Genomic DNA, 12,213 nt, shown 5'->3' on the forward strand with positions numbered 1-12,213 from the left:
ACCTCCCCTTGCAGTCTGCAAAAAAAAATATCTTCCAAAAAACCAGTTCCTGGTGTCAAAAAGGCTGGAGACTGCAGCTTTATAAGGTCCTTATTTTTAAAACAAATGTAGCCAAATAGCAGTCTTTGAATCAAGCACAACTTCTGAATAACATTTAGGGGTAAACAAAAAACACTTTCTCCCTCCTCTATCCTCTTGAAACCCACTCCAAGCTCTAGTCACTAGTTTTCTGAGGGAAGTAAGAACAGGATAAAGAAGTAAATCTTAAGAGTGAAGTCAAATGTGACTATTTTCCCAATAACTCCCTGTATTCATCTCTGAATGTCAGTTTCACTGTCATCTTGTCTCGGCCCTCTGGGCCAGGAGTAAGAAAACAGTTCAGGTAGATACATTTGGAAAAGAGAATAATTCAAGTGTTTATCTTCTTTATGCCTAAAACTTTTCCAGCCTGTGAGCCTTCCTCTCCTTACCTCTGTTTTTCAGCGGAGGAAGTGTGGGATGTAGATCTTTATTACATTCATTCCGTTCTGTGCAGCATTCAATGGATCGTCTCTGATGAGGAATGGGAGTGTCCTGAAATTGAAACCTGACAGCTATTAATAGGTTTACCCCAAATTTCAAAGCCATATCACCTAAAACTAGCAAATTAACACTCTTTACAGAACTGACTTAAAATTCTAATAATTTTATTCAGACATGCTGAAATGCCGTATTAGGTAATTTCTTTCAAATCATCATGTATATTCTTACTGCAACTTGCACTTCCACAAAATTACTATTTGCAATAACCAGTATGCATAGTATAAACTCAGGAAGAAGGCTTGGCTTAATGCAATTAACCAAATCGGAATTTGAGCAAGATGATCTAATGAGTCCCTAAGCCAAAAGTTAACAGCAAAAATAAAATGACTACTTGATTTCAAAATGAAGGGAGAACTGACCCAATGCAAATTTTCTAATTATTGTCCAAATTACTGAAAACAAGCGAGTCAAAAAAAATTCTATTTTATCTTGCTTGAAACTTAGCTGTTTGCAATCTTGCCAATAAAAGGTTACAAAGTGGAAGCAAGGTATCTTCCTTACCCGACACTGAAAATCTGAGCCTTCTAGTCCTAGACATCCAGAAGTGACCACAGGCATCCCAGAGTCATCTTCTTCTATCATCGTGAAACAATATCCATCTGTGCTAAAGATCAAACAGGCAAAGTAAGTGTGTGTGTGCACATGAGAGACAGCGAGCGTGTCCAGGGTAAAAGGAATTGAAGATGTTTACCACTTGTTTGGGGCTTCCCTGGTGGATCAGTGGTAAAGAATTAACCTGCCAATGTAGGAGATTCAGGTTCCAATCCTTCAGTCAGAAAGACCCCCTGGAGAAGGCAATGGCAACCCACTCCAGTATTCTTGCCTGGGAAATCCCATGGACAGAGGAGCCTGGTGGGCTACAGTCCATGGCATTGCAAAAGAGTCAGACACAACTGAGCGACTAAACAACAACAACAATCATTTGTTTCATTACAAACAAGAAGAAAGTAAAAGATCATATAACAGGTTATTATCTGATTAAAGAATCCCAAAACTTCCTTTTGAGTTGATTTAATTATCATAAACTATGTACTCATATATCCTCTGTCTAGAAACTCATGAGAAAGGATCCAACATTTCCATATAACATATAAATTAACAGCATTTCTGGCCCTTCATAGCTATCACCTTCAGAAATCCACTCCAAGAGGAAGGTAATAATATGCTTACTTTCTATATGAAGAAACTGAGGTTCAGAGATCTTGAGTGATTTCTCAAAGGCCATACAGCTAGTGAGAGGCACAACTGGGGTGAACCCATGCAGGTGAGTGTTTATTCTGGTTCTACTTGCTCTGAGGTAGTGAAGTCAATTTATCTCTTCCTAAGGCGTACAGGGGAGAAGGCAATGGCACCTCACTCCAGTACTCTTGCCTGGAAAATCCCATGGACGGAGGAGCCTGGTGAGCTGCAGTCCATGAGGTCGCTAAGAGTCGGACACACTGAGCAACTTTGCTTTGACTTTTCACTTTCATGCATTGGAGAAGGAAATGGCACCCCACTCCAGTGTTCTTGCCTGGAGAATCCCAGGGATGGGGGGAGCCTGGTGGGCTGCCATCTATGGGGTTGCACAAAGTCGGACACGACTGAAGTGACTTAGCACCAAGGCATACAGGGGGCTTACAGACTACGGAGAAGTAGGAATTGGAGTCAGCACAGCCTAAGTGAGGAGACTAAGACTGTGCCATGCAGTACCTCCCTCTACTTTCAGGATGGCATATGAAAACATTGGGCTTTGTGGCAACAAGTCTGGTCTTAATTTGAGTGTGGGGTAAGGATGGACAGCAGAAAGAAGGGCTTTTACCATGATATGAAAGCCACAGAAACAATATTTTTAATTTTTGTCTGGTTTTCTACACTAAAAAGAACTTTTGCTTAGAATCTCATTTAATCCTCTCATGAATAATGACAAGTAATATTTCTATTTCACAAATAGGTAACTAAAGGTTATGAGAGTCTAACATACTTGTAGAAGGTCACAAAACAAACAGATAGAGAATCATGTGTAGCATGAAGGACTTCTTGCTTCTTTCTCATAGCTTTTCCAAAGTCCCTCCAGGGATTAAAAATGAAAAACAAGGACTATTATATATAGAACAATTTTTAAACAGACATTACTTCACAAGTTTGGGTGATGAATGCAAAAAGACTCCCAAAATAAGTCATAAACCACTACTGCCTGTGCTAAGAAATAAACTACTGAACTACATCCCCATCTCTTTCCTGAGAGAAAGATGTATGTCCATGGTCAGCGTCCAACACAGGCGTGACTACACAGACCTAAAATGAAGGCAATAAATGAAAGAACCATCCCTTAGAAATTTACTTCAGACAATATAAGCAAACAATAACCATGTGATTTTTCTTTTATCCCTTTCCTATACATTTCTTTTATCCCTTTCCTATATACTTACACTCTGTGTGTAACTTGCATTTCTCATCAAAAGTAAAATTCAGGAATTAAGAATAAAGTTATTTTAAGCTTCTGACATTAGGAAATCATAGCATGACTAAAAAAGTTTGATACAATACGTTAAATCTAAAAAGACTAATTTCTCCTTATCCAGGAGGTCCCCTTAAGTCAAAATCTGAGTATAGAGAAATGTAATTTGACGCAACTTCTAAGAATCAAAAAAGAAAAGGCTGGTAAAGCTGTTGGCATGTTACTTTTACAATGTCCTGTTAAATGTAAAGAAACATCAGGGAGAGTAAATCCAAGCTTTAAAAACGTACTGAGGGGCCACTCCCTTATCCATGAAGAGGAGGAAGCTAAAATAGAGGATGGAAACAAGATTTTTGATGGAGAGATGCTGTAGTGTATACAGAAGTAGAAATAAAATGTACAAGGAAACATGAAATGTTATAAACCAACATTATTTCAATAAAAATATAAATGTTAAAAAGGGGGTGGAGAGGGAGAGAGGCCCTAGAGAAAGAAGTTGGTGTCCTATACGTTATAAATCTGGATACAAATTGAAATACTTAGTTGGAGGATAAGCAAGAGGGCAAGAGAACCATCTCAAGTGCATATTACTGACAATAAGACAAAAATAATTTATAAACTTCTTACTGAAATTGCTAGCTAGGAAGGGCCATTGACTGGAAACCAGTAGTGCAATTACAGACACTTAAAAATTACTTGAGAACTTTCAACTCTCGAGCAAGCACAAATATAAACACAACTGCACTCTGGAATCAAAGCCGATCAACCACCCACCACTAAGAGACGGCTGCTGAATGTCACCAAAGGCATCTGACTTTACTATGGGCTTATCTCAACATTCTGCTGCTTGCTTCCATATTTAAGTACAGGTTTCAAATGTTTTATATAGATTGCTACCCGTCATCCCTAGAGTGTTGAAAGTGATAACAAGAGATGAAGAATCATGAGAAAAATAAAAGGTGAAATAATTTTATACAAAATTGAAAGCAGTGAGATGCATATATGAATGCAGGATGAATCATTTGATTACAGTAATGATAATGAATTTTAAAAGACAATTCAAAAGGAAGGAGAGGCAAGATAGAGGCAGGGAGTAAGAGGTACGAATTACCATGTATAAAATAAATAAGCTACAAGGATATATTTGTACAGCATTAGAAAATATGGGCATTATTTTATAATAACTTTAAATGCAGTACAATCTATAAAAATACTAAATAATTATGCTGTATATATAAAACTAATGTAATACTATAAATCAACCAAACGTCAATAAAAAAGACAACTGATGTGACATTTCAAAAATTCTGCCCCTGTGTTATAAAGTCAGCAAAAGTAATTGACAAAACAGTTGCCTATAAACATTATCAGTCATCAGTACTGAATGCCTCTCAACATAAGGCCAATTCATGAAAAAGCAAAGCATTTGAAAAAGTAAATGTCATATGAGGTCAAAGTAGATAATAAAACCTCTGTTACAACCTTGGATAGTTCTACAGGTTCATGCCTCCTTGAATATGCCCAGTATTTCAAAAGCAAAGAAATCTGGAACATCTTGAGAGAACACTGAGGATAAACTGCCTTGGGAGATTTTCAGTGTGCCTGTGAACATTTACTAGTAAGTAAGAAAGGGATCAGAGAAGGCAATGGCACCCCACTCCAGTACTCTTGCCTGGAAAATCCCATGGACAGAGGAGCCTGGGAGGCTGCAATCCATGGGGTCTCGAAGAGTCAGACACGACTGAAGAGACTTAGCAACAGCAGCAGCAAGAAAGGGATACACTTAGTTTAAAGCTTGGAGGGACCAAATGATACTCCTTAGGTGGCTGTGCATCCTGAGCCTGGACGTTTTGCCTGTTTTCATTTGGGGTCAAATGGATTTATAAACAGTAGATCAGTTGGTAAAGGATCCGCCTGCAATGCGGGAGACCTGGGTTCGATCCTTAGGTTGGGAAGATCTGCTAGAGAAGGGATAGGCTACCCACTCCAGCATTTCTGGGCTTTCCCGGTGGCTCAGCTGGTAAAGAATCTGCCTGCAATGCAGGAGATCTGTGTTCGATCCCTGGGTTAGAAGATCCCCCGGAGAAGGGAAAGGCTACCTACTCCAGTATTCTGGCCTGGAGAATTCCATGGGCTGCCTCCATGAGGTTGCAAAGAGTCGAACATGACTGAGCCACTTTCACTTTCACTTCTGGACCCCAACTCATTCGTTGCAGAGTGAGGGCAAGGTTTATAAGGTTTACGCAAGTCTTTGTCCCTTTAATTCTATTCTTCCACTAAGATCTTATGCTTCTTTATTATAAACCTCAAGTTGTCCAAAAATATAACCACCACAGTTGAGAAGGGACTATTGTAGAAATTTTCTTCTAACTGGTTTAGATCCTTATAAAGATTAATTTAACTATAAAATATAATTTTTAAAGTAGTAGTTAAAAAGGAGTTTATCTGATCTGCTCAATCACGGTGATAGGAAATTTTAAAAGCAGTAATAAAATAATCTAAAAATCACCAAGAAACTCAGTTCAGTTCATGTCGCCCAGTTGTGTCTGACTCTTTGCAACCCCATGAATCGAAGTACGCCAGGCCTCCCAGTCCATCACCAACTCCAGGAGTTCACTCAGACTCATATCCATTGAGTCAGTGATGCCATCCAGCCATCTCATCCTCTGGCGTCCCCTTCCCCTCCTGCCCCCAATCCCTCCCAGCATCAGAGTCTTTTCCAATGAGTCAACTCTTCGCATGAGGTGGCCAAAGTACTGGAGTTTCAGCTTTAGCATCATTCCTTCCAAAGAACACCCAGGACTGATGTCCTTCAGAATGGACTGGTTGGATCTCCTTGCAGTCCAAGGGACTCTCAAGAGTCTTCTCTAACACCACAGTTCAAAAGAAGCAATTCTTCGGTGCTCAGCTTTCTTCACAGTCCACCTCTCACATTCACACATGACCACTGGAAAAACCATAACCTTGACTAGACACACATTTGTTGGCAAAGTAATGTCTCTGCTTTTGAATATGCTATCTAGGTTGGTCATAACTTTCCTTCCAAGGAGTAAGCATCTTTTAATTCCATGGCTGCAGTCACCATCTTCAGTGATTTTGGAGCCCAGAAAAATAAAGTCTGACACTGTTTCTACTGTTTCCCCATCTATTTGCCAGGAAGTGATGGGACCAGATGCCATGATCTTAGTTTTCTGAATGTTGAGCTTTAAGCCAACTTTTTCACTCTCCTCTTTCACTTTCATCAAGAGGCTTTTGAGTTCCTCTTCACTTTCTGCCATAAGGGTGGTGTCATCTGCATATCTGAGGTTACTGATATTTCTCCTGGAAATCTTGATTCCAGCTTGTGCTTCTTCCAGCCCAGCGTTTCTCATGATGTACTCTGCACAGAAGTTAAATAAGCAGGGTGACAAGATACAGCCTTGACGAACTCCTTTTCCTATTTGGAACCAGTCTGTTGTTTCATGTCCAGTTCTAACTGTTGCTTCCTGACCTGCATACACATTTCTCAAGAGGCAGGTCAGGTGGTCTGGTATTCCCATCTCTTTCAGAATTTTCCACAGTTTATTGTGATCCACACAGTCAAAGGCTTTGGCATAGTCAATAAAGCAGAAAGATGTTTTTCTGAAACTCTCTTGCTTTTTCCATGATCCAGCGGATGTTGGCAATTTGATCTCTGGTTCCTCTGCCTTTTCTAAAACCAGCTTGAACATCTGCAAGTTCACAGTTCACATTTTGCTGAAGCCTGGCTTGGAGAATTTTGAGCAATACTTTACTAGCGTGTGAGATGAGTGCAATGGTGCGGTAGTTTGAGCATTCTTTGGCATTGCCTTTCTTTAGGACTGCTGACCTTTTCCAGTCCTGTGGCCACTGCTGAGTTTTCCAAATTTGCTGGCATACTGAGTGCAGCACTTTCACAGCATCATCTTTCAGGATTTGGAATAGCTCAACTGGAATTCCATCACCTCCACTAGCTTTGTTCATAGTGATGCTTTCTAAGGCCCGCTTGACTTCACATTCCAGTATGTCTGGCTCTAGGTCAGTGATCACACCATCGTGATTATCTTGGTCGTGAAGCTCTTTTTTGTACAGTTCTTCCGTGTATTCTTGCCACCTCTTAATATCTTCTGCTACTGTTAGTTCCATACCATTTCTGTCCTTTATCGAGCCCATCTTTGCATGAAATGTTCCCTTAGTATCTCTAATTTTCTTGAAGAGATCTCTAGTCTTTCCCATTCTGTTGTTTTCCTCTATTTCTTTGCAATGATCGCCTAGGAAGACTTTCTTATCTCTTCTTGCTGTTCTTTAGAACTCTGCATTCATATGCTTATATATGTCCTTTTCTCCTTTGCTTTTCACTTCTCTTCTTTTCACAGCTATTTGTAAGGCCTCCCCAGACAGCCATTTTGCTTTTTTGCATTTCTTTTCCACGGGGATGGTCTTGATCCCTGTCTCCTGTTCAATGTCACAAACCTCCGAACATAGTTCATCAGGCACTCTGTCTATCAGATCTAGGCCCTTAAGTCTATTTTTCACTTCCACTGTATAATTATAAGGGATTTGATTTAGGTCATACCTGAATGGTCTAGTGGTTTTCCCTACTTTCTTCAATTTAAGTCTGAATTTGGCTTAATTATTAAATAGTTAAAAATTTTTCCCTTGACAAAAACTGATTGCTACTGCTACTAAGTCACTTCAGTCATGTCCAACTCTGTGACCCCACAGATGGCAGCCCACTAGGCTCCCCCATCCTTGGGATTCTCCAGGCAAGAAAAAAAAAACTGATTAAATAAATGAAAACTTGCTCAAGTGCATCTGCTCACAAGGATTCAAGTTCTCTACACCAATCAATCTATTTATCCTGATCAAATTGAATCAAATTATTTACTCCACTTTTTTTCCAGGGTGTAAGAAATACTAGCATTCTTAAATTTCTTTCAAAATTCTTTTAAGTTTCGGTCAGAAACTACTTGAAAGGCTGCTTGTTTTAGGTGAATTGTAGATCCTTGAGGACACTGTCTTCTAAAATATCTATTTCACAATGAAGGGAATAAATAAAGTTTTCTGTTATAGGTAAATAAAGATACAGCTTTTCAAGTTGTGTTTAAGTCATGTAGATTTTAGTCAGTTAACTAAAACGGCTGAAAGTTGCTTAACTACAGTTACTTTTACAAACTATTAAGCATACTGGCTTCCCTGGTGGCTCAGATGGTAAAGAATCTGTCTGTAGTTCAGGAGACCTGGGTTCAATCCCTGGTTCGGGAAGATCCCCTGGAGAAGGGAATGGCAACCCGCTCCAGTATTCTTGCCAGGAGAATTTCACAGACAGAGGAGCCCAGTGGGCTACAGTCCATGGGGTTGCAAAGAGTTGGGCACGACTGAGCAACTAACACACACACATTAAGCATACTATGCCTCAGACAGATGCTGAGAATCAAGGGTGAGGAATATGCAACCTTTGTTTTCAAGGAGTTCAACATCTATGCACCAATCCTAGGAAAGACAGTCATTCCACTTCAGCAGGGACAGAAATCACCAGCTAATTAAGTGCTTTCTATTGACTGGCAGGAAGGCAAAGAAGAACGCTGAGCAAAGGTCATCACCAGAGTCATGGAGTCCTGAGGTTTTTTCGTTTTCTCTTTCGTTTGTTTCCCCTTATGATCTTAGGTGGGTGTGTTCCCATGGTGGTGGAGGGAAAGATGGTAAGATAGCTAGGACCGTCACTGCTCCTGTTTTCTGGCTTTTCCTCTGAGATGTCACAGCACTGGGGGAAGCTGAAGTTACTGAAGTTACATTAGTGGTGAAGTTCCAATGTGAGAAGGGTCTTTTTACTTTATCTTGAAGAGAGTGTAACCGCCATACATCCTCCTCTGGCAGCCTTGCCACGTGATCTAATGTTTTGTTCATTTTCTTCCTAGGAGGTACAAGATTGTTTTGAACTTGTCTCAATTGTTGTATTATATACACGTTTGCATGTTCTCACTCCTGCAGGCCTGTACAGACCTCTCACATACCTTACTCTGACAGCCTCCTAGCTGGACACCCCCTCTCCTCTTTCTAGTCTCTAACCCAATCCACACAGTACTGCCTGAAAAATCTTCCATCTTCCTTCCTGCTCAAGTATCTTCAATGATTCTCTATGTATAACTGTACCAAGCCCAACACTATTCACTTTCTATTAAGTCCAACACTAAATGGATCCATTTAAGAATCATTCATGGTTAACGAGAGACACGAAAGCAGAGTTATTCCTTATAAAAGATTTCACAAGTGAATTTGAAACTATATCCTCATTCAACTAAGTGATCTGTTCCACAGAAAGAACATTCTCACAAGTGAAATGGTTTTAACTCAACATCTTCTACTGGGGAAAAAAAGATCATAAAGCTGAATGTTCAGGTGGTCTGGGCAACAGTGGAATAAACTGGATGAACAGAAGATATACACACAGATGAGAACAGTGCTCGCTTCAAGCACTCTGAGGCCTGGGTCAGGAGCATCTCTCTGAAAGCACACATCGTCACATTTGGCAGAAGGTTTAGAAGCTCTGAGTCAACACAAACTATATAAAAGGGCTCTGGACAGCATCGCCTGATCTTACATGTTCCTTCTTACTCAGAAATCTTCAGTGGTTCTCAATGTATAGCTGTAAAAAGCCTTACACTGTTCACTTCCTACTAAACCCCTAAGCTTTCCCTTCTGCCCTCTTTGACTCTTCAGGAAACAGCTAGAGACTCATCTAATTTGTCATTTAGGCACCTGGAATCATTTGTACATCTATGCAAACATACAATATGATTTATAATACCTACAAACCCTGAAAACTGCCAAGGTAGGAGTATTTTTGGTCAAATAAATAAGGAAATATTTGAAATTACCTTGAAAAAGAGTTAAAAAAAAGAAGAAGAACTGGATAGACTTGTATGAGAGAGTAACTTGAGAGAAGTGGTGAGAAAGGGACAAAAATGACTATCACAGATCATGTCAAGTAAAACAAGGAAGAATACATAAAGTGGGACCAGATTATATACAGAAAAAAAATAAATAAGACTGAGATAATGCTTGCTAGGACAGGAAAACAAAATAGAAGATTGACATGGTGGAAGTCATACACAAAGAGTTAATTAAGGAGACTGTGCAGTTTTTGAAGCATACTGTGATAGTATGAGGTCCTAGGAATAGAATCTAGAAATGGAATAAGAAAGATAAACAATGCAAAGTAACAACTGAAAAGAATTTAGATGATCAATATTTTATTGAGGGAGGTTAGACAACGGTTTCATCCTTTAATTTGAATTATGGATATTAAAAAAGTATCCTACTACTTTATTCAGCAGGATATGTATGCACTGCATCTAACATACGTGCCTTTAGGCCATGTAAATGGAACGGATCAGCAATCAAGGCCAAAAAGTACTCATACAGAGTTAAAAACACAATAATAAAACAAAGGACAAAACCCTCTATGCTTTGTGCATGTTCTCTGAATTATCCCATCAAGGGCTTCCCAGATGGCTCAGCAGTAAAGAATCCACCTACAATGCAGGATACGTGAGTTCGATCCCTGGGTCAGAAGATTCCCTGGATCTTCAGGGGATTTCAGAATCTCTGAAAAAGTGTGATGCACTTTTGATTTGGGCTACTTTCTGGGTTATTCTCTACAGGAATGTGGGAGTGGTAATGAGCATGCACTCTACCTAGGCTATCCAGCGTGGCTACAATCTGCCTGGTACCAGCCTTCATCCAAGCCATAAGCAAGGACTTATGTTTAAAACTGTTTTGCCTAGAAGGGCAAGATTCAGTGCAGTATTACTCAAAGTGTGCTCCCTCAAAAACTACTTATTACTGGTCTGTGAGTACATTAATATAGAAATTGAAATTTGTATCGCAGTAACTCCAGCTCTGTTGAATTTAATTAATGCATGCATGCTCAGTCGTTCAATTGTGTCTAATCTTTGCAACTCTATAGACAGTAGCCCACTAGGCTCCTCTGTCCATGGAATTCTCCAAGTAAGAATACTGGAGTGGGTTGCCATGACCTTCTCCAGGGGACCTTCCAACCCAGGGATCGAACCTACGTATCCTGCATTTCCTGCATTGTAGGTGGATTCTTTACTGTCGAACCATCTGGGAAGCCCTTGAATTTAATTAACAGACAATAGAAAAATGAAGAATGTAATCTGTAAGTATTTTTAATTAATTTTTCCAGTAATTCATTTTTATTGAACTTTAGAAAGTATCAGTGCTCAACTTATTGGGAAAAATTTTTGACCAGAGGTACAGCCTGGGAAGGGACTTCCTTAGTGGCTCAGATGGTAAAGACTCTGCCTGCAGTGCAGGAGACCCAGGTTTGATCCCTGGGTCAGGAAAATCCCCTGGAGAAGGAAATGGCAACCCACTCCAGTATTCTTGCCTGGGAAATCCCATGGACAGAAGAGCCTGAGAAGGGTTTCCCTGGTAGCTCAGCAGTAAAAAATTTGCCTGCAATGGAGGAGATGTGGGTTCAGCCTCTGGGTTGGGAAGATCCCCTGGAGAAGGAAGTGGCAACCTACTTCAGTATTCTTGTCTGGGAAATTCCATGGACAGAGGAACCTGGCAAGTTACAGTCCATGGGGTTGCAAAGGAATTGTACATGACTTAGTGACTAAACCACCACCATCATAGCCTGAGAACTATCTGATTTAAAGGGCTTACAGGGATGGAGGCAGAAAGGCCTGGATCTGTTCTTAAGTCTTAGAGCACAGAACAGAAAAAGGCCTTGTGATTCAGACATGATTGACCTCAGCTCACAGGAGACTCAACTGGAATCAATATCTTGTTAGCAAAATGGATGTACCTTTTACCCAAGAGTGAATATTTCTGCTCCTTTGAGTGTCAGAGGTTAGCTGTTAGTTAGAAATTTAGAATCTTGATACCTTGGTCACAATTTTTTTCTTCAATCATTTGGGTGTGCACAATGAATGACCTAATAAAAATTTTATAACCTCTCAGAGTCTCAGATTTCTCACCTGGAAAATACAGATAATGCTACATTCTTTACAGGAATGGTATGAAGATTAAAGACAGATGAAAGTAAACATTCTAGTAGTGTAAAAGCTCAATAAACATTAGTTTTATGTCTCTCCTGAATCCACTTTTCAATTTCTCTCACCTGGCTGCTGTTGTTCTCAAATTCACTTTTGTCTCCCTCTAAT

General features: G+C 39.9%; 1 protein-coding gene across 24 annotated transcripts in view; it reads right to left on the minus strand.

The window, feature by feature from the left end:
- Positions 1 to 12,213, minus strand: part of BMPR1B (bone morphogenetic protein receptor type 1B) — a 449,200-nt gene that overhangs the window by 39,118 nt on the left and 397,869 nt on the right. For 16 of the 24 annotated variants that reach the window (XM_070372126.1, XM_070372127.1, XM_070372116.1 and 13 more), the window contains 2 exons: positions 1,084 to 1,186; positions 471 to 573 (listed from right to left, as the gene is read on the minus strand). In XM_070372126.1, coding sequence (XP_070228227.1) covers positions 471 to 573; positions 1,084 to 1,186 — 206 coding nt within the window. The remainder of the gene's footprint in view (positions 1 to 470; positions 574 to 1,083; positions 1,187 to 12,213) is intronic. The other 8 variants (XM_070372138.1, XM_070372136.1, XM_070372134.1 and 5 more) reach the window with 1 other exon arrangement.

Source organism: Bos mutus, chromosome 6 (assembly GCF_027580195.1).
Source record: "Bos mutus isolate GX-2022 chromosome 6, NWIPB_WYAK_1.1, whole genome shotgun sequence".
NCBI classification, from domain to species: domain Eukaryota; kingdom Metazoa; phylum Chordata; class Mammalia; order Artiodactyla; family Bovidae; genus Bos; species Bos mutus.